We start from the raw sequence: 18,749 nt of genomic DNA on the forward strand, positions 1-18,749 counted from the left end.
AATGTTTTGTTTTTTTTAAAACGACCATGTATAGTAAGACTTTTTTTTTTTTAATGACCGTGTATCGCAAGGTGTTTTTTTTCAAAATTTTTTTCAACGACCATATATAGTAAGGCATGCTTTTTTTTAAACTACCATGTAGGCTATTCTGAGACTTTTTTTTTTTTTTTTTTTTTACACCCATGCATAGTAAGGCATTTATTTAAAACATCCATGGGTAAGTATAGTATAGCAACCATTGCATTAAGTACAACCCCCAAAAAACACGAGCACGCACCATGACAACATAAACAGGGAGTTTTATTGTTTGTTGAATGGGTTCCATTCTTAAATACAGTCGTTTATATAAGTCCCTTTTCAACAGCTATACATTCAGCGATATTCTTCCCCACGTGTACAGTCTCGATATACGATATTTTGTGTCCATTCAGTTTCGTATCAAGCACATTCAAATGAAATTATAAAAAAAAAAAAAAAGCGTTCACAGTTCCTTATTGTGTGTTGCACCTACAAAGGAATGGCTTTGGGTTTGCTCTTGAAACGTTACAAAACAAAAAAAACAAAAACAAAAAATAAACACCAACTTTTCTCGCTATAATTTGGTTGATAAATACAGTCCAATATATATTTATATGTATAGATGTATGTTATTATTCATAAGAATAAGAAGTCATTCTGTGCTCAAAGCCAAGCTGTGCTGCAATCAATGATGATGATGATGATGATGATGATGATGAAGACGATAGTGTTTTTTTTTTATTTTATTTTTTAACAGTGAATGTTTTATCCTTCATCATCAGTCCTTATTACTCCACATTATTTGTGCACGTGTGCGTATCTGTAGCTCATAAGTTATAGGGATGGTTGCCATGGTTACCACTCACGATGAACGACCAAATGACACAACAGGTAATGCGTGTGCGCGCGTGTGCGCGCGTGTGTCTATTCAAACACGAAGGAAGAAGAGAAGGGAATAAAAACGATGTGTCCAGCGTCCGTTTAGAAGTTGAGCGTCTCGGACATCATCTTCCACCAGTCCATCAGCTCCTCGCGCTCCTCCTCCTTTCGCTCCATCAGAGACTCCAGCTCAAAGTCCACCTGCACAAAAAAAAAAAAAACGTAGTCAAACAACATAAATAACATGTGCTTCATTGCATATTTAATATTTTTTGTTTTAGAGCATTATTTTGTTCTGAATATATTTTGTCAACTACATTCATTTAAAAAAAAAATTAACTAAACATATGTTTAATAAGAGTATTTCATGATACAATGTTTTATTATATTCAAATATTTCATTTCATTCATCCTTTATTTGAGTCAATTAAACAAAAAGAAGAGAAAAATACAAATACTGTTAATGGTAACATAATGGTAAATATGGTACATATTCACGTATATTTTGATTTTTTTTTTAAGATTTAAAATATTTTAGCAACATGGCTTTAATTTTTTATATGTATTTATTTTCCATATTTTATAATATCTATTTCCTTTTTTTTTGTCTAAAATATTTAACTAAAATTCTTAATTCTTAGCATTCTTTTACAGCAAAATTACATTTTTGATGTCATCATTGTATTTTTATTTTTATTAGAAAAAATACATTATAATTTAAGATTAATTAATGAAACACAATTATAAACAACAGTTTAAAATGAATTAAAAAAAAACTATATACATATTGTACTTTACAATAATAAAAGAATGGAATACATATATATATATTTTTTTTAACTATTATTGCATTTTAATTTAATATCTATTTTTAAAAATATAATTATTAATATATATGTTAATTAATTATTACATTATTTAATAATTGAATATCTAATTTTTTAAAAATATATGTATGTAAATTATTATTATTATTTTATTAATTAATTAGTTGTATTGTTTTCTGAACCACTTATTATTGAATACAGATACCTTTTTTTTTTTTTTTTTTTTTAAGAGAAAATCCATCCATTCAAGTTATGACATTTTAAAGTCTGGTACGCCCTCTAGCGGTACAAAACAATTACTGAATCAAAGTGAACTTTGACTCTGTGCTTTAGCTTCAACTTGTTTGAGTGCAGTTCAATTGCATTTGACTTTAAAGGAAATTCTGCATTTAAGCTTTCAAAATGAAAATGTAATTGAGATTATGGTTCGTACCCTGGTGGCGGGGCTGTGCGGAACGGCCACCTTCTTGATGACGCTCAGGTATCCCGGAGCCGAGGCCGCCACCTTGTAGTTGCCGGGAGTCAGCAGGCGCCAGTAGTCGCCATCTTTGGCTGGGGGGGGGGGGGGGGGAAGCAACATTTTAGAAGGCGTGAGAAAGTTGCGATACCGAATGTGTCCACAAGAGGGGGCCATGCTGCCAACTAACAGAATTGAAAGGGCTTTTAGTGAAGCATGTTGGTGGAATCAAACCGATGGGTGATGTCGCTGGCCGCATTCTTAACCGCTTGCAGATAGCCGAACGAGCAAGAGAAGGTGATGGAATGGAGGGATGTCAAAATGTTTGCGTTTACTTTAAGAACATGTCCAAAAAAATACGCTTATTTTTCTAAATGTGTATTTCTCTAAGGAAGTTTGGTGTTCGATCCTTATTATTATTATAAGTTAAATAAATAATAATATTAATAAGATAAATTGCAAAATTGCGAGTTAAAAAAAATGAATCCAATTATTCAGAATTTGTTTTGCTGCATGCATCTAATGCAGGGGTGGGCAAACTCGGTCCTCGGGGGCCGGAGTCCTGCAGGTTTTGGATGTTTCCCTTCTCCAACACAGCTGATATATGATCAGCAAGCTCTGCATAAGCCGGATAACGATCCTGTTGATTGGAATCAGTTTCTGTTGGAAGAGGGAAACCTCCAAAACCTGCAGGACTCCGGCCCTCGAGGACCGAGTTTGCCCAGCCCTGATCTAATGCTTACTGAAAATAGCTACAAATGAGTTTTGCTAGCTTAGCTGCGCATTTATGTCGGGTTTGCATGGCTACCTGTGGTGATGTCGTGCTCGATGCCCTCCACGGAGATGGTGGCGTTGCTAATGGCGTTGCCCTGCAGGTCTCGCACGAAGCCCTTGACGCCGCGATGAACCTGAACAAACGCACGCACGGAGCCAAAATCGCATCATTTGATTCACGGCCGAAGCTAACTTGGCACATGTCCGCCCTCCACCTGCTCGATGTAGCTGATCAGCGAGTTGCGGTTCTGTTCCCAGTAGCTCTTGAGCAAGTCTTCGGCTGGGAATTTGTCGCAGCTGAGCTCCAGCGTGATCTCGAAGCAGTTGCTGCTCAGGTAGTTGAAGTCCTGCATTCCTGCAACACCACAACAGCAATGATTTTGCATGAGCTAAATGCTAACAGCGCTTATTTAGATGAGCATACTTTATGCTAGTGACTATGCTAAAGCTAACAGAACACAGGAAGTGTACTGGTTGGTCCACCAGTACGATAGGCAATTAAAGTTAAGGCGATTTGAAATGACCTTTCTTTTTAAAGTGATGTAAAACAACAACTTAATGCTTGTAAGATAAAATTGTTACATACGTAGCTTTAAATTGAAATTACATATTGTAGCTTTATTTTATATTTTTTTTTGTAATATCGTCGCTATCAAATAAAAGGCATGTATTTTCTTTTTGTGAAACACAAAATATTTTTTATTAAATTCAGAAAACTGTAACTAAATCCATTTCAACAAATATTTTATTAAATTGATGAAATTAAAATAAAAAAATTTTTTATTAAAATAAAGTATTTTTAATTACATTTATAGAAATACATTGCAGTCAAACACAAATATTTTTATTCATGTTAATTAATTACATTGAGACCCCAACTATTTTTCTCAGATTAAATGAAAGAATATTTTCATGCTAAAATTACATTTTATTTAAAAAAAATAAATGAATAATTGCATTGAAATATGTTTTCATTAACTTGAATTTAAATAAATAAAAAGTATTTACACTCAAATTTGTTTTTCAATAAATAAAACTATTGAAAATCAAAATCCAATGAAAATGCATATACCAAATTTCTGGATTGTTTTTTCTTTATGTGAAACACATTTTTTTTTAATTATATTATATTAAAAAAGAGAATAATTACATTGAAAAACAAAATAATATTTCCTCAGTTAATTTTTTTTAAATAATAATTTTAAAAAATCATTTAAATGAAAATAAATGCAAAATATTAATTTAAAATACACGATTATTTCACTGAAGAAAATTTCTAATTCTAATTTCAAATGATATATTATATAATTTTAATTAAATTACAATTAGAATTTTTTTTTTCAAACCTGTCTTTCATTATTCAGTGGAAAACTCACCTATTTACTGTTTTGTGCTTAGGCTCAGGTAATACAGCGATTACCTTGGTGCCATATTTTGACATTGTGGTGCCATGGAACTATGTTGAAGTGAGTTGAGGAGTTTCATTTCCGCAAATCTCGTATTTCTTACCGCCCGGCACGCTGTACCAGGCTCCCCCGTTGGTGATGCCGTCCTTGAAGCTGGAGTCGTCGTCGTTCTTGCGGCAGGGCGCCCGCTGCGGGTCGGACATGACCGGGTTGTAGCCCGAGTAGGCCTTGGCCAGCGACTTGAAGATGGCGTCGTCGGGGCTGGCGCTGTACTCGTGGGCCGAGCCTTCCACGCCGAAACAGAAAAAAACAAACAGTGAGTTTCGATTCATTCTGAAGCTCATTCGAATACGATATGATGATTTACCACTGCGGGTTTCGTCATAGGGGTAGTTGGCCACCACATCTCCGCCATGCAGGTTGGCCGAGAGGACGAAGGGGATGTCCATGATCCAGTGGATCACCGCTTTGGTTTCTGGAGCCAGCTGCAAATACAGACAAATAACATGAACATTTTTGCTTGGACATAGAAAATTCTGTACAGTAAATTTGACCAAAGTCAGTTTTAGAGTAATATTTACACTTGGAAGAGCGTAAAATAAAGAATTGAGAAAATAATAAAAGTCACTCAAGGGTTGAGGAATGAACTCATACCATCACCTGAGCTATGCCCCTCCTACTGTTTGCTTATAGTTGAGAGGAGACCAGGAGACCAAAAACTCTTGGAATTATTAACTCATTAGCTCCCAAAAACGTATAAATACGTCATATTTTAAATGTTTTAAGTGTCCCAAAGACGTATTTATACGTTTTTTGTTGTTGTTTTTTTTATGCCAGAGCATAGAGAAGGCTTTGATGCAGTCTCTCTACTGCAGAAAATGGTTGAGTGGCAGCAGAGTATAAGAGATCAACCAGGCCATGTTAAAACAAGCTGATTTCCCCACAGTTCTAAGCAGATTTGTGAAAAACGATGAAACTTAGCTATGTTCTATTGCTAATTGCTGCACAGCGGAAACAGATAGGAATATACTTTTTTTCCCTGATAAAAGAAGAGACTCTAATCTCTCTTTTGATTTGTTCCATATTTGTATAGCAATAGAACATAATAAAATTTCGCAGGCCTTGAAAATCAGTCAAAATCCAGGAAAACACTTAAGTGAAAATGGTTGGGAGTGAATGAGTTAATATTCCACCTGACACGAGCTATATAAATTAACTTGACTTGACTTGACTTAAAACTGAGTCTATTTAGTTTCTAAATAGAGTCAAATTTACTCTACAGAATTTACTGTGTATTTACATTCGGGCTGAACCATGAATCAGATTCAAATCGAAATTGTAGTGTACAAGAATGCAAATTCAAAAAAAAAAAATTCAAATTGCAAAGGCTGTACTTGGAACGAAAAAAAAAAAAACTTCATCATTTTGGTCAGTTGGTAGATTTTTTTTTTTTTTTTTATTGTAGGCCGACCACAGTAAACTTGTGATGATGTCACAGCACAAAATGATCATGATTATGCGTTACATTTAAGATATGAAACGCAAATATTCTTTTTTGAGTGTAGTTAGGTGGGATGTAGCCAAGGATATTTTAGTTCACTAAATTAAATAATACAGTAAAAATATTTTAGTGAACTAAAACTAATGAAAAAAAAAATCATTCAATTTAAAAAACAAAACAAAAAACAATTTCATTAACGGAATAAAATAAAAACAAAAATATTTTTTTTAAATGAAAACTAACTGAAACTACATTTTATATACAAAACTAACAAAAACTAACAAAATGATAGCATAAAAAAAAAAGTCCTTCGTTTTAGTCTTTGGTAATTACTTTAATGCATTAGCCTTTGTGGATAATTTTAAATTTGATCTTAAGTAGATTTATTTTTGACATTAATCGGAATAAGGACGTCTGAAAGTGTGTCACTCAGAAGTGATGTCATCAGCAGCAACCAATAGAAAAGTACCTAGAGATGATGTCGCTTCCATGGCTTTAAAAAAAAATAAAATAAAAAATACTGAAACTAACTATTTATTACCCCCACCCCACCCCCCCACCCCCACCCCCCCCCCGACCCACCTTGGTGTTTTCATCCACAGACTTCTTCATATTCTGCAGCAGGTGGTTGTTGGCTCCTCCCTCTCGCTCATTGACGTAGACGATTCTGTCCAGGTCGGGGAAGTTGCGGTTCAGGTCCACCCCCTGCGCGTTGGTACGGCCCACGAACCAGTCCTTGATCTCTCCGGACTGAACCACAAGGTGGACTTTTTAAAACACGGCTCAGCCGTCATTCAAAAGGCGTCGTCGGATCGGCCGAGGTCACCTGTGAGGCGGCTTTCTCAAATCCGTCCGGGTTCATGGAGGGCATGAGGTGGACGCGCGTGTTGTGGATCAGGTCCATGACGGTCTCGTTGCCCTGCTGGTACTGGTTGCACAGGTACTGCGCCAGGTAGACCAAAAGCTCCCGGCCCACCGCCTCGTTGCCGTGCATGTTGGCGATGTACTTGAATTCGGGCTCGCCTGCGCACAACAAAAACGCGCCGTCACTTGCAACTAGGGCTGGGGATTGCCGCCAACCTCACGATACGATACAGGGGCCACGATACGATACGTATCACGATACAGGGGCCACGATGCGATACGTATCACGATACAGGGGCCACAATGTGATACGTATCACGATACAGGGGCCACAATGTGATACGTATCACGATACAGGGGCCACAATGTGATACGTATCACGATACAGGGGCCACGATGCGATACGTATCACGATACAGGGGCCACGATGCGATACGTATCACGATACAGGGGCCACGATGCGATACGTATCACGATACAGGGGCCACGATGCGATACGTATCACGATACAGGGGCCACGATGCGATACGTATCACGATACAGGGGCCACGGTGAGATACGTATCACGATACAGGGGCCACGATGAGATACGTATCACGATACAGGGGCCACGATGCGATACGTATCACGATACAGGGGCCACGATGCGATACGTATCACGATACAGGGGCCACGATGCGATACGTATCACGATACAGGGGCCACGATACGATACGTATCACGATACAGGGGCCACGATGCGATACGTATCACGATACAGGGGCCACGATGCGATACGTATCACGATACAGGGGCCACGATGCGATACGTATCACGATACAGGGGCCACGATGCGATACGTATCGCGATACATATGTATCCCACATGAGACATGTGCCATGTTAAGTTTACAAGTAAATAAATGTTGATATTCTTCCTCTGCTTTCATTTTTCTTAGCAAGACACACGTGTCCAATCACTGGTGAGCAATTTTTGCATTAATCGAAGGCAATTAACTTCAAAGACGCTGGTTTCTGTTTTTTTTTAGGTACAATGCAAGCTGCAAAGGCAAACGTTAACTGCCTATTTAAAGTTAACAAGCAATATCGATTCTGAGGCCTGCGTATCGATACGTGTATTGTAATGAGGCCCGCAACGATATATTGCCGTATCGATTTTTTGAGCACACCCCTAGTAAGAAGTGAGCTAATGAGTCGATTATTTAGACAGCTGTCAGTCAGTTGATTTATTTAGTAAGTCAGTCTGTCAGTTGGTTAGCTTGTGGGCTAAGCAGTCATTTGGTAAATAGGTCAGTCAATAAATTGATTAGCAGACCAGTTACTCAATCAGACGCTTCACTAGTATGTCAATTTACCAATCATTTGCCACTTATACAGAATGGCAACATGGAGAAAAAAAAAAAAGGCAGGAAAAAAATAGTTAGCCGCTTTCACTGTAAATAACGCAAATTTCCACCTTTGCCATTTATACAGAACAGCAGCAGAAAAAATATGGCATATCATATAGCGGTCTACCGTGACGTGTTTTTGTGACCAACTACATCATCATGTACAGGCAGATATGAGAAGAATCCATGCGTTCTCTAGTCTAAGTTTAATATGCAACTTCAGGTGAGTCAGCTCTTTACTGCCGCCTCATTTTTTTTGTACACGCCAGCTTGTCATTATGGTTTCCGCGGCGATGACAGAATGACGTCATCATGGAGGAAGAGGACGGGTGGAAGGGCGTGTGCCCAGAGTTGCCATGGAAACCATGGAAGTGTAGAGTGGGTTGTTAGGCGACTGGCGAAAAACACGCGGCTTGTTAACATTAAGTGACTGTTTGAAGCCACCATTTTAAGGATGATTTGGGATATTTCCATGATTTTACCCGATTGCTTCCAAACTTGAAGCACGCACACTAAACGAAGCTTTTAGCCAACTAGTCGCCTTCTCTTCCGATTCGTAAACAGAGCGTAAACAGTTCAATCCAAGCGTCGCAGCTTGTACTACTACACGGCAGAGCGTCACGTCATGGCACACAGAAGAACCCTGTGACAGATGGCGGCTTCCTAACAGATGCAGTTTCGGGTGGGCGGTGGTGGAGGGATGCGAGGTGGTGGTGGGGGGGGGCAGCAGTGGCTCTACTCTCTCCCGAGACGGCCCCCGAGCCAACCACGAGAGCCGGCGGACGGCTCAGCACGCTAAGCCGATCTGTTGCCACGGCGACCGCTATTTCCGCCCCGCCTTAGGCAGGCACCTTGAGGGGAGCTTTTAAAAACATGGCTGCACTATTTCTGACATCTGGTAGCAATATAAAAAAAAAAAAAAAAGCCTCCATAATTCTACTGTGAGTCGTGTTTGCACGCGACCACCTCGCTTTTATGAGCTTAATTGTACATGAGCCTCAGACGATGCAAGTCATGTTTTATTTTGGTTACTTGCTCTTTTCTTGCATTCTTTATTGGTGTGAAAATGAAGTAAAGTTAAGCGAGAGAATTGAGCCAATCCTTACCAACGGATGAATAAGCAGCTGCGAGAAGACTGCAGTTGTTTGTTTACATTCAAACTCAACTTTTTATTTATTTATTTATTTATTTATATCAGGGGGGTGCTGTGGCATTAGCCTCAATTAATTAATTAATGTATGCATTTATTTATTTCAAAAATAGTGAAAAAATTAGAATGTTACAATTAGTAAGGCATATTTAATTTATTTAAATATATGCAAAATAAAAAAAAATGTTAAAATACCAATCATAATTAATGAAAAATTACTCAAATAAAACATGTCAAAAAGGTCCAAAGATGGAAATAGATCATTTTAAAAATGGTGCACTATAATACACACAACATTGGGATATAGAGCATTGTATTATTTTCATGTATTAACAACAACAATAATAAATGAATTAATCGATAAAACAGATTTATTTAGTCAGATAAAACCTTACACGGTTGAATGACAGAATGATAGATTACGGTATATAATATAAATGTATTAATTAATTAATTAATTAATAATAATAATAAAAATAATTAATTTTACAAGTGTATTTAATAAGAAGGGATATTTAAAATTTAGATGCTAAAATCATTTTTAAAAAACTATATAAATGAATAAAGTCTGAAAATTTTTCAACAATTTGCAAATATATTTAAAAAAGAAAATGCTAAAATGTTTTTTAAAAAAAAATTCAGCTACTCGTTTATATGGTCAATAAACAAATCAATCAATCGATCAAAAATTAATATAATTGGTAAAATCTTGGAAAAGGGAAGAAGATGGCTTGATTTATCATTAATTAAACAATATTTTTTGTATTGTATAAATACAATACAAAAAATAGAAAAATAATAATTACGACAAAACTAATAAATAACAAAATTATTTTACGTGATCCTGAGTCATTCGTCTATTGGAGTACCTGCAGGGAATGTTTGTTTTGCACCCAGCAATGTTTTTTTTTATTGTGTCATGAAATGAAAAGCTGCACCTGCTTAATAAATAAGCTTGCCAATGGCGCATGCAGCTCGGCCGCCTGCGGCTCGTTTCAACTCGGAATCACCACCGCGGATCAGCATCGAGCTGCAAAATGGCGTCTTGACGCTGCTTTCTCTCTTTTATTCATTTTGTAGTTGTTGGTGGTGGAAATTTGTGCTTTTAACGCGCGGCGGCTCCCGAACGATACAAGAACACCTGCAAGAGCGAGTCGCTCCAATCAATGTCACCCAACCGCTATGCGCCAAAAATAAAAGCACGAAGCAACTTTTGCTTGAGGGCAAAAAAAAAAAAAAAAAAAAAAAAAAAATGGACTAAATGTACTGACCCGGTTCGTGCACGCCGGGGTTGTCGGACATCTCGAGGACGAGCATCTCGCGCCCCTCGAAGCTCTCGCCGATGGTGTAGATGCGCGCGATGGTGGGACATTGCAGCCACACGGACACCAAAGCCTTGCGCAGCTCGTCGTAGCGGTGGTACTCGAACGAGATGTCGCCGTCCGCCGACAGCGCGAGCGACGTCGCGCCCGCCAGCACCAGCAACAAGAGCGCCTTCATGGCCGTCGTCGTGCGATGGTGGTGAGAGGAGAGTTGGGTGGATGCTGCTGGCCTCGCTGGGTGGAAGGATGGATTATTGGCTCGGCGATTTTTTTTTTTTCTTCGTCCCTCCTTCTTCGTCTCCCCTCCGCGAGGATGCGTACCTGAGTGAGGCAGTGTCAAGTTACAAAGCGGGAGAAGAGCACGTCCGGTGACGGAGTGAGTTCAAAATAAAAGACACTGGCGGGCTTCACGACAATGGACAATGTGTGACGGCTGAAGGTTGTTATTTTTTTCCCCCTCCCACTTTTTTGATACTCAACTTTTTATACATAAAACAATGACATGTATTTTTTAAAGAAAGACCTATATATTCCATTACAGTAACCTGGCGAATCATATCCATCCGGTACCGCTCCACAGTAATTTCGTCGGGGAAAAGGCTGGACATTCTGTCCAATAATTCGAGCTGATTGGACGATGCGACATTCTTCACGTTTGTTTTAACCAATCACGGCCACGGGTGAAAATTTCAAAACGCCATCTCCTTTCATGTCGAAGGGGAGAAAAGCGCGAACATCTTACCAGCTAGAAATGCGTGACACGCCCCTCGCTGTTCAAAATTAAACAAGGAAACGGTAAGTCTTTCTGCGAGAACAGAATTAATTGCAGCGTCCATTCGTCCATGTTAGGTTTGTTTGTTAGCTCCGGCGTCGGCGCTTGCTTCCGGGTGTCGTCACAGTTGCATATCCCGCCCCCCAAACACCATGTCGCTCTGTGATTGGTCGGAACCACCAGTGGTTCGGGAACTGCAGTTATCTGCGGGAGCGGCACAAATACCGCGAGAATTCATCTTGCGAGAGCAAGGTTACCATTACAGCACTTCCCCAATGAAAACGCTTTTCATATAATTATTTTTGTTCTCATATTGGCAAAATGGCACATACACAAATGTCGATACATTAAGCAGAGACCTAGTTTTTTTCATGTTCGAAAATGAAGTCAAACAATATATTAAGTCTATTGGTCATTCCACAAATAAGAAAGCAACAAAACCTTATATTTATGTGAGCTGTATAATATATTTTTGTAGAAATATATTTTCATATGTATTTGTCTCCCCCCTGGTTGTTGTGTTTTGTATTTTTGTTATTTCAATAAATAATAATACAAAAAAATATATAAAAAATCACAACACTTCCCCATTGCATGAAATGGCAAGTTCCCGATTGTAAAATGGCCACAAGAGGTCGCCGTTGTTCACCATACCACCTACACCAGTGGTGTCAAACTCATGTCAGCTCAGGGGCCGCATGGAGGAAAATATATGACCAAGTGGGCCGCATCGGTAAAATAACGGTAATAGAACTGAACTCTTTTACTGCCACACATTAAAGAAAAAACTTTGATATGACAGCGGCTTTGATCATTGACGAAAAGAGAGACAATGCTTCCATCTGCTGGCCATGGTTTAGAGTGTTTTAGATTCCACAACCCATTGACCAGGCAGCGCTGCACTTAGACATTGGAGGGGGGGAGAAAAAAAAAAAAATGTTTTAACGTTGATTTTACTGATTGTTATTAAACGTTTTTGGCGGTCAAAGAGTTAAAAACGATTGCTGTCAATTAGACGCAGATTTTCGCTATTTGTGTGCCAGCCCAAAATTATGGAGCTCAACTGTCATCATATTGTTCCAAAAAAGAATACAAATGCAAATGGAACAGAGTCCTGGACGTGTTAAATCGACGTGTTTTTCATATGTATTGTTCCCAGAATGCATTGCGTGGTGCAGGTAATGACGTTATAAGGACACTAATCCTTGTCATATTGATTTGTGTTAACTTACCAGGAATTGAATTTGTGTCGTATTTAACACGTTTGTTGGTCTAATGATAAAAATAAATAAATACATTAATAATAATAATAATAATAATAATAATAATAATAATTAAACAAACCGTAACTTTACGTTGTGTGTAAAATAATGACATCCAGGACGATTTCCCCCGTACAGGGACTGCTTGTGAAGTTACAAATTTGATATATTTTGATTGTGGCCGACTGATTCATTAGTCCGACATTACAATTTATTTATTTTTTTTTAACTTTACAAAATTATCTCGCGGGCCGGATTAAACCCCTTTGCGGGCCTGATCCGGCCCGCGGGCCTTATGTTTGACACCCCTGACCTACACCCATACAAACACATATACCATCTAGCCTACCTGCACAAACCACATGATTGAGCTTGTTTTAAAAGTGGCTACTCCGCCACCAGGCAGTCAGTGACAGGTATAATACATTTATTTATTGATTTTTGCTAATAATTTTCCATTTAAATCAGCGGTAGTCAATCACTTTTGAGTCAGTTGCAAGTATCTATCAAACGGCATTCGATTTTTCAGACTTCCTGTTTGTTAGCTGCTGCTGCATGCTGACTTGTCGCAGCACCGTTTGCGTGTGTGTGCAAGATATGGCCGCAGGGGTGTGTCCTCGGTGCAGTAGTTGGGCATATGTAGGAAAACCGACACTAGATTCAGTACATATTTGGGACAAGAGTACATAGTCAGGCATATTCATATTTTTATTCCAACATGAACACAAAAATATTTCGGGGTTTCTTTGTGGGATGTATTTAAAAAAATAATAAAACTGTGGATTACTGTTTATCTTTTTACCTCACATCCTGTATTTCCTCAATTAATGGATGTCAGTGCTAAGAAATAGAGGCCAGCTTTTCACCAACAGGGGGAAAAAAACAACTGGTGGAAATTAAAAACAAAACAGTTTAAGACTACTAGTTTAAGGCCACTTGAACCCTGTTACTAACCAAAATAGCAGCACAAAAAAAGAAAAAAGTCTCTCGGATGAACAATAATGTGGAGTCGAAGGCAAGTTCCTGATGGAGCTTACTTGACTGCAAATTATGTTCTATGTAACTCCATATGTCGAACCAAAACAAGTCTAAACAAAAAGGAAAAAATTATATTTCTAACTGTTTCCGTTTTGTAGCAATTAGCATTAGAATATAGCTAATGTTCATCATTATTCACAAACCTGTTTGAAAGAGAGGGTTGATCTCTTATACTCTGCTGCCACCTGCTGGACGTTTTTTGTAATAACTACCATTGCTTTTAACAACCTCTTCAAGTCAGAGGCGACATCAAAGCCTTCAGTATGCTCTTGTATAAAAATATTTTTAAAAATGCATAAATACGTTTTTTTTTTTGGCACCATGGCACTATTTAAAATAAAATGTTTTTTATACGTTTTTGGGAGAAAATTAGTTCAATAATATTTAAAGATCAAACAGCAGCCAAAAAAGGAGAATATTGATGCTTGTTGTATTTCTGGCCAAACAGAAGACCACAATACTCGCACTGCAAAAAAAAAAAGGCACAAAGGCGTCAATCCGGATCGAAACCAGATTCAATTCCAGACGATTTTTTTTTTTTTTTTACTGGATCTTCTTGTCCCCTTCTCGATTGTGCATGTACTTGTTGTACTGGTTGTCGGTGTCGAACAGCTTGTCCCACCAGGTGAAGGTGGAGGCGTAGTTGCCCACAAAGTTCATGTGGTGGAAGTCGTGGAAGCGGGCGCCGGCGTAGAACGGAATCAGGTGCAACGGGTTGACGGGGATGTCGTACCCGCTGGGGGCGGCAAAACAATTCCAATGTGTTTGTTCTTTTTTTTTTTTTTTTTTTTTTTTTAAATAGGTCATCGTCGCCTCGTTCCTCAACGTGGGAAAACGTGAGGGTCAGACGGGGTTACCTGTGCACGTCGATGGTCTCCAGCAGGCGCACGGCCACCCAGGCCCACAGGAAGAAGACGTGGTTGCAGAAGATCATGATGCCGATGAAGAAGCCGGCGCCCAGGATGATGGTCTCGGCGGGGTGGGCGTACTCGGCCTGCATGCCGAACGGCGCCTGGTTGGGCACAGAAATGCGCGCGGGCGGATCAGCGAGCTCGCCGGATTTGGATTTTTCTTTGTATTTATTAGAACTCACGGTGAACTCGTGGTGGACTTTGTGGATGTACTTGTAGATCCTGCGGTGGTGGAGGAGTCGGTGGAGGAAGTAGTGCCACGCGTCTTCCACCACGGCGCAGCCGAAGCACTGAGCCATGATGTACGGCCTGAGTACGCGCACACACACAGCAATGTAATAATAAAATAAAATTCAGTTAGTTTTCAAACTGTTCTCTAGTAATACATATTAACACATTCATCGCCAGACCAGCAAAGAAAATGCATCATTTGACGACTTTTTCCGTCAATGGCAGTGAATGAGTTAAGCAGCAAAATCCACTTTATCCATGTCGGGGGGGGGGGCATTTTTTGTCACTTGCTATCAGCTGACAATGACATCACAGTTGCTCAGGGGACGACCAATCACGCCTCACTTGTTTTCTGAGCCGTGATTGGTTGTTAAAATGTTGAAACTTGACTTCCCCTTAATGCTTCAAAAACAAAAAGTCAAAAAAAAATTTAAAATATTAAAGGGATACTTCACTTATTTAGCCCATTTTAGCAATAAAAAGTTAATATTTTGTCTATAATTAATTTGATGCTTTTATTATTTTTTGATATACTGTAATTGTGTGTCATGTTGCTTTTCATCAAAAAAGATGAGAGAAAATTGTATGTGAAATAGTTTTAGATCCTAAATGTTCATCATAATCTTCTTACAAAAAAAAATATACAGGTATTAAATAATTGTGCTGACTAAAACTAGACTAAAATGTTGACAGTTTTTGTAGACTAAAATTAGACGAATAAAATGATATTTTCTTGGACGAAAAGAAAGACTAAAATGCTAGATTTATAGTCGACTAAAAATGGACTAAATAAAAACGAGATGAGGTTAACTAACTATGGTAAAAACAAACAAGTTTGATTGAAACTGGACTAAAACTGAGACTAAATTTAAATATGGAAGATAAATTTTAACACAAGCGTCATCGCAACATTCTGTTAATGTTGTATAAACATTAACACAACATAATCCGTGAAAATAACAGCGTGTCCTGCACTGACCATCGGGGCATGGAGTCCCAGTCGTAGGGGATGTTGAAGAACTCGGTGAAGTAGTACGTGCCGCAGATGAGTGGCAGCTGGATGAAGAAGTGGTTGAACAGCAACATCTTGAAGCACCGCCACTGCTTCTCCCACGTCTCTGGTTTGTCCTGCGCGCATACGCAAAATATACCCAAAGTAACCATCCACAAAATCTTACAATTCCAATTCCAAAAAAAATGTAACTTCACGTATTTGTGTTTTACCCCGTACAATCAAAATTCAACATATTTGCGGCAAAGTTGCGTACTTGTCTCCGTATAACTAAGATAACACAACAACAACAACAAAAAAAAGAACCAAACACTGACCTGCTGGATTTTGTACTTCTGCATGAAGGGTAAGAACTGGAAGATGAAGCCAGGGAGGCAAAAGAGGAAGTAGATCAACTCGTGGACGATGAGAGAGCCCCAAGTGGCGATCTGGAACTTCGTGTAGTTGCTCAGCATGTAGTCCCACGCGTGCTTGAACGAGGGCTGCAAGGGGTTCCCGGGCAAGGCCGCGTCCACGTACTCCGCCGCCAGGTAGGCCGAGCTCAGGATGGTGGCTGTGCCGTTCACCTCCATGACTGGCGCACAGAGAGACGAGATACATTATGGAGCTCGGGGTAAAAGGGGTCCGCAAAAATAATTAGCAACAAAGGATTAGGTCATATTATTTTAAAAAGTGCAAAAGGGCATCAATAAAACAAAAATGAAAAACTTTTACTCCCTCAAAGTACATATTTGCTCTTGTAAACATTAGACTTTTGTTTCCTTGAAAAAAAAAATACAGCTTTCGTCATTTTTTTTCCCTAAATTTTTTTTTAGCAGAATTTACTGTATCATCGCAACTTTACAACTTTTTTTTCTTGAAACTGGCACATATGGTAGTTACAGTTTAACTGGCTAATAATGGAGAAAAAAAAATTATCGTCTTCGAAATGAGATAAGTTTGATAAAATGGCTTTAGAATACACATAAGAAAGTACTGTGCTTACAATTGTTATCACACTGCTATGATAAGCCGTCCATTCACTTAATATTGTGCTGTATGATTACCTAAAATACATATTTTTTGTTGCTGCGGCTCAACTTAGGGTCATTTTTCATGTCTAATCACTTTAGACAACTGTATTATTTTCACATTAACTTTATTTTGCACATGCTCACAACAAGTGTAATAAAAAATAATTTGGCAAATTGACACAATGTACGTGGTTCTTATAATTGAATATATTCATTACAAAAGTATATAAATACACTGAATTAATAGAAAGGACAGACTGATTTTTTGTTCTATAATTATAAAGAAACTGTGGACATGCAATAGTTTTTTCACAATTAAAATAAAATAGTTATAGTCAACGACTAGTGTATTTTTTTGAACGAGCAACAAAAAAATAAAATAAAATGCATTTGAAAAAACGAGTGATGTTAACCGTGTGACATCATTTTATCATTAAATGAAAGGTTTTAATAAGTTCTTCCTCCTTCCTTCGAAGCTTTTCAGCACTTGCAAACGACCATTTTGACCAGTTTTCACAGCAAATATTAACTTTAATAATAGTTACTGTATCTGGCTAAAATGGGTGCCTTCCACTTTATCGAAAGCAGCTCGTATTATTCTTTTCACCACTAAAATCGCCAATTCATGTCATTGTCCTTCGTTTTATAAATAAACGGTTAAAAGTTGAGCTAACTGTCCGCTTGTTAGCATTACTGTATTAGCACTCACCTTAGCACGGGCTTGAGAAGCGTGTGTGTTTTGTGTACCTGGTCCTCCAGCGGCAAGTAGCTGAGTGAACGGTCTTCCGATTGGCCAGTGGGGAGAGCAGACTTACGTCACGGGATCAAGTGGCGTCACTGATTGGCTGGCTAGATGAAGCGATGATAGTGAGACTGAGGATCGCCACGGCGACAGCCAATCAGAGGCCGAGCACGGATTTCATAACGTTTTCATACGTGGGGAGGTTTCGCCTTCATAAATACTTATTGGACAGATGTGTTTGATATGTTATATGAGATACATAATCAACAGAATCACAAAAAGTCAAAAGAAAAAAGCATTAGCATTTGATAAAGCCTCCTTTGTTTGTTTTTTTAGAAAAAGTATTTCTGAGGGAAAAAAAAAACATTTTATCAGGAAGAAAAATTAAGGTAATTATTTTATTTTTTTAAATTTATTTAACAGTATTGTTTTTAGGGAAAAGGGTCATTTCTTTAAAGATTTTTTTAGGATTTTTTTTTTTTTAGCAATACAAAAATATTTTCTGAGGAAAATATTCCCTATATTCAAGAGAAAAAAACCGCAATAAAAGTTGTTTATAAGAAAAAGTTCAGCAACAAAAGGGTGTGGAAAAATTATCCATATTTTTTTAAAATATATTTTATCAAGAAAAAGGTTCCTCAAAAAGTACTTAGGACAGATCATATGCACAGGTTATAGGTCTATTAACAGTGGAAAAAAAATTGAAAAGATTTCTCGTGTCTCATTTTTGTATTTCACAAACATCTGAACAGGGCGTGATTTTTTTTTTTTTTCCACAAAAATGTGGGTGGGGTAAAGAAACGCACATGACAATCCATTTAAATAGTTTACTGATTTGGCAAAGTTTTTAAAAACAGATCACTGTAAGTCATTTCACAGCTTTTTTCTTTTTTTTTTTAAATACAAGAAGCATATGATTTATTAATAATAATGCTCTACAAAACATGTAATGCGAAACATATCCAAAGTCATTAAGCATACACGACATCTTCGATATACAGTTGACGAAAAGAATGCAGCGAAAGCAGTCACTAAAAAGGGAGGAAAAACACACTAAAGAGTTTGGTCACTTTATGAAATCAGAGAAGATGCTGTAAAATTGGCACATTCATAGTACGTCAGTTTACAGGGTTAGTCCGTAAGGGGAGATGAGCTCAGCGGGAGCGCATGCAGTGAGCAAACA

The 18,749-nt window shown here is 38.1% G+C and overlaps 2 protein-coding genes across 2 annotated transcripts; both read right to left on the minus strand.

Moving 5' to 3' along the window:
• Window positions 1-274: 274 nt before the first annotated feature.
• Window positions 275-11,436, minus strand: cpe (carboxypeptidase E). The gene is made up of 10 exons (XM_077524350.1): window positions 11,328-11,436; window positions 10,535-10,906; window positions 6,689-6,885; window positions 6,445-6,612; window positions 4,729-4,846; window positions 4,465-4,647; window positions 3,171-3,310; window positions 2,990-3,089; window positions 2,158-2,276; window positions 275-1,098 (listed from the first exon to the last, which is right to left on the minus strand). Exons 1-10 carry the CDS (start codon window positions 11,419-11,421, stop codon window positions 1,000-1,002), a joined length of 1,590 nt encoding a protein of 529 aa, XP_077380476.1. The 5' UTR covers window positions 11,422-11,436; the 3' UTR covers window positions 275-999.
• A 1,873-nt stretch (window positions 11,437-13,309) lies between these two features.
• On the minus strand, window positions 13,310-17,604 carry msmo1 (methylsterol monooxygenase 1). The gene is made up of 6 exons (XM_077524351.1): window positions 17,534-17,604; window positions 16,129-16,385; window positions 15,779-15,927; window positions 14,751-14,877; window positions 14,515-14,669; window positions 13,310-14,393 (listed from the first exon to the last, which is right to left on the minus strand). Exons 2-6 carry the CDS (start codon window positions 16,381-16,383, stop codon window positions 14,201-14,203), a joined length of 879 nt encoding a protein of 292 aa, XP_077380477.1. The 5' UTR covers window positions 16,384-16,385; window positions 17,534-17,604; the 3' UTR covers window positions 13,310-14,200.
• Window positions 17,605-18,749: the final 1,145 nt, after the last annotated feature.

The sequence above is a fragment of the Festucalex cinctus genome, chromosome 6 (genome assembly GCF_051991245.1).
Source record: "Festucalex cinctus isolate MCC-2025b chromosome 6, RoL_Fcin_1.0, whole genome shotgun sequence".
Lineage (NCBI taxonomy): Eukaryota > Metazoa > Chordata > Actinopteri > Syngnathiformes > Syngnathidae > Festucalex > Festucalex cinctus.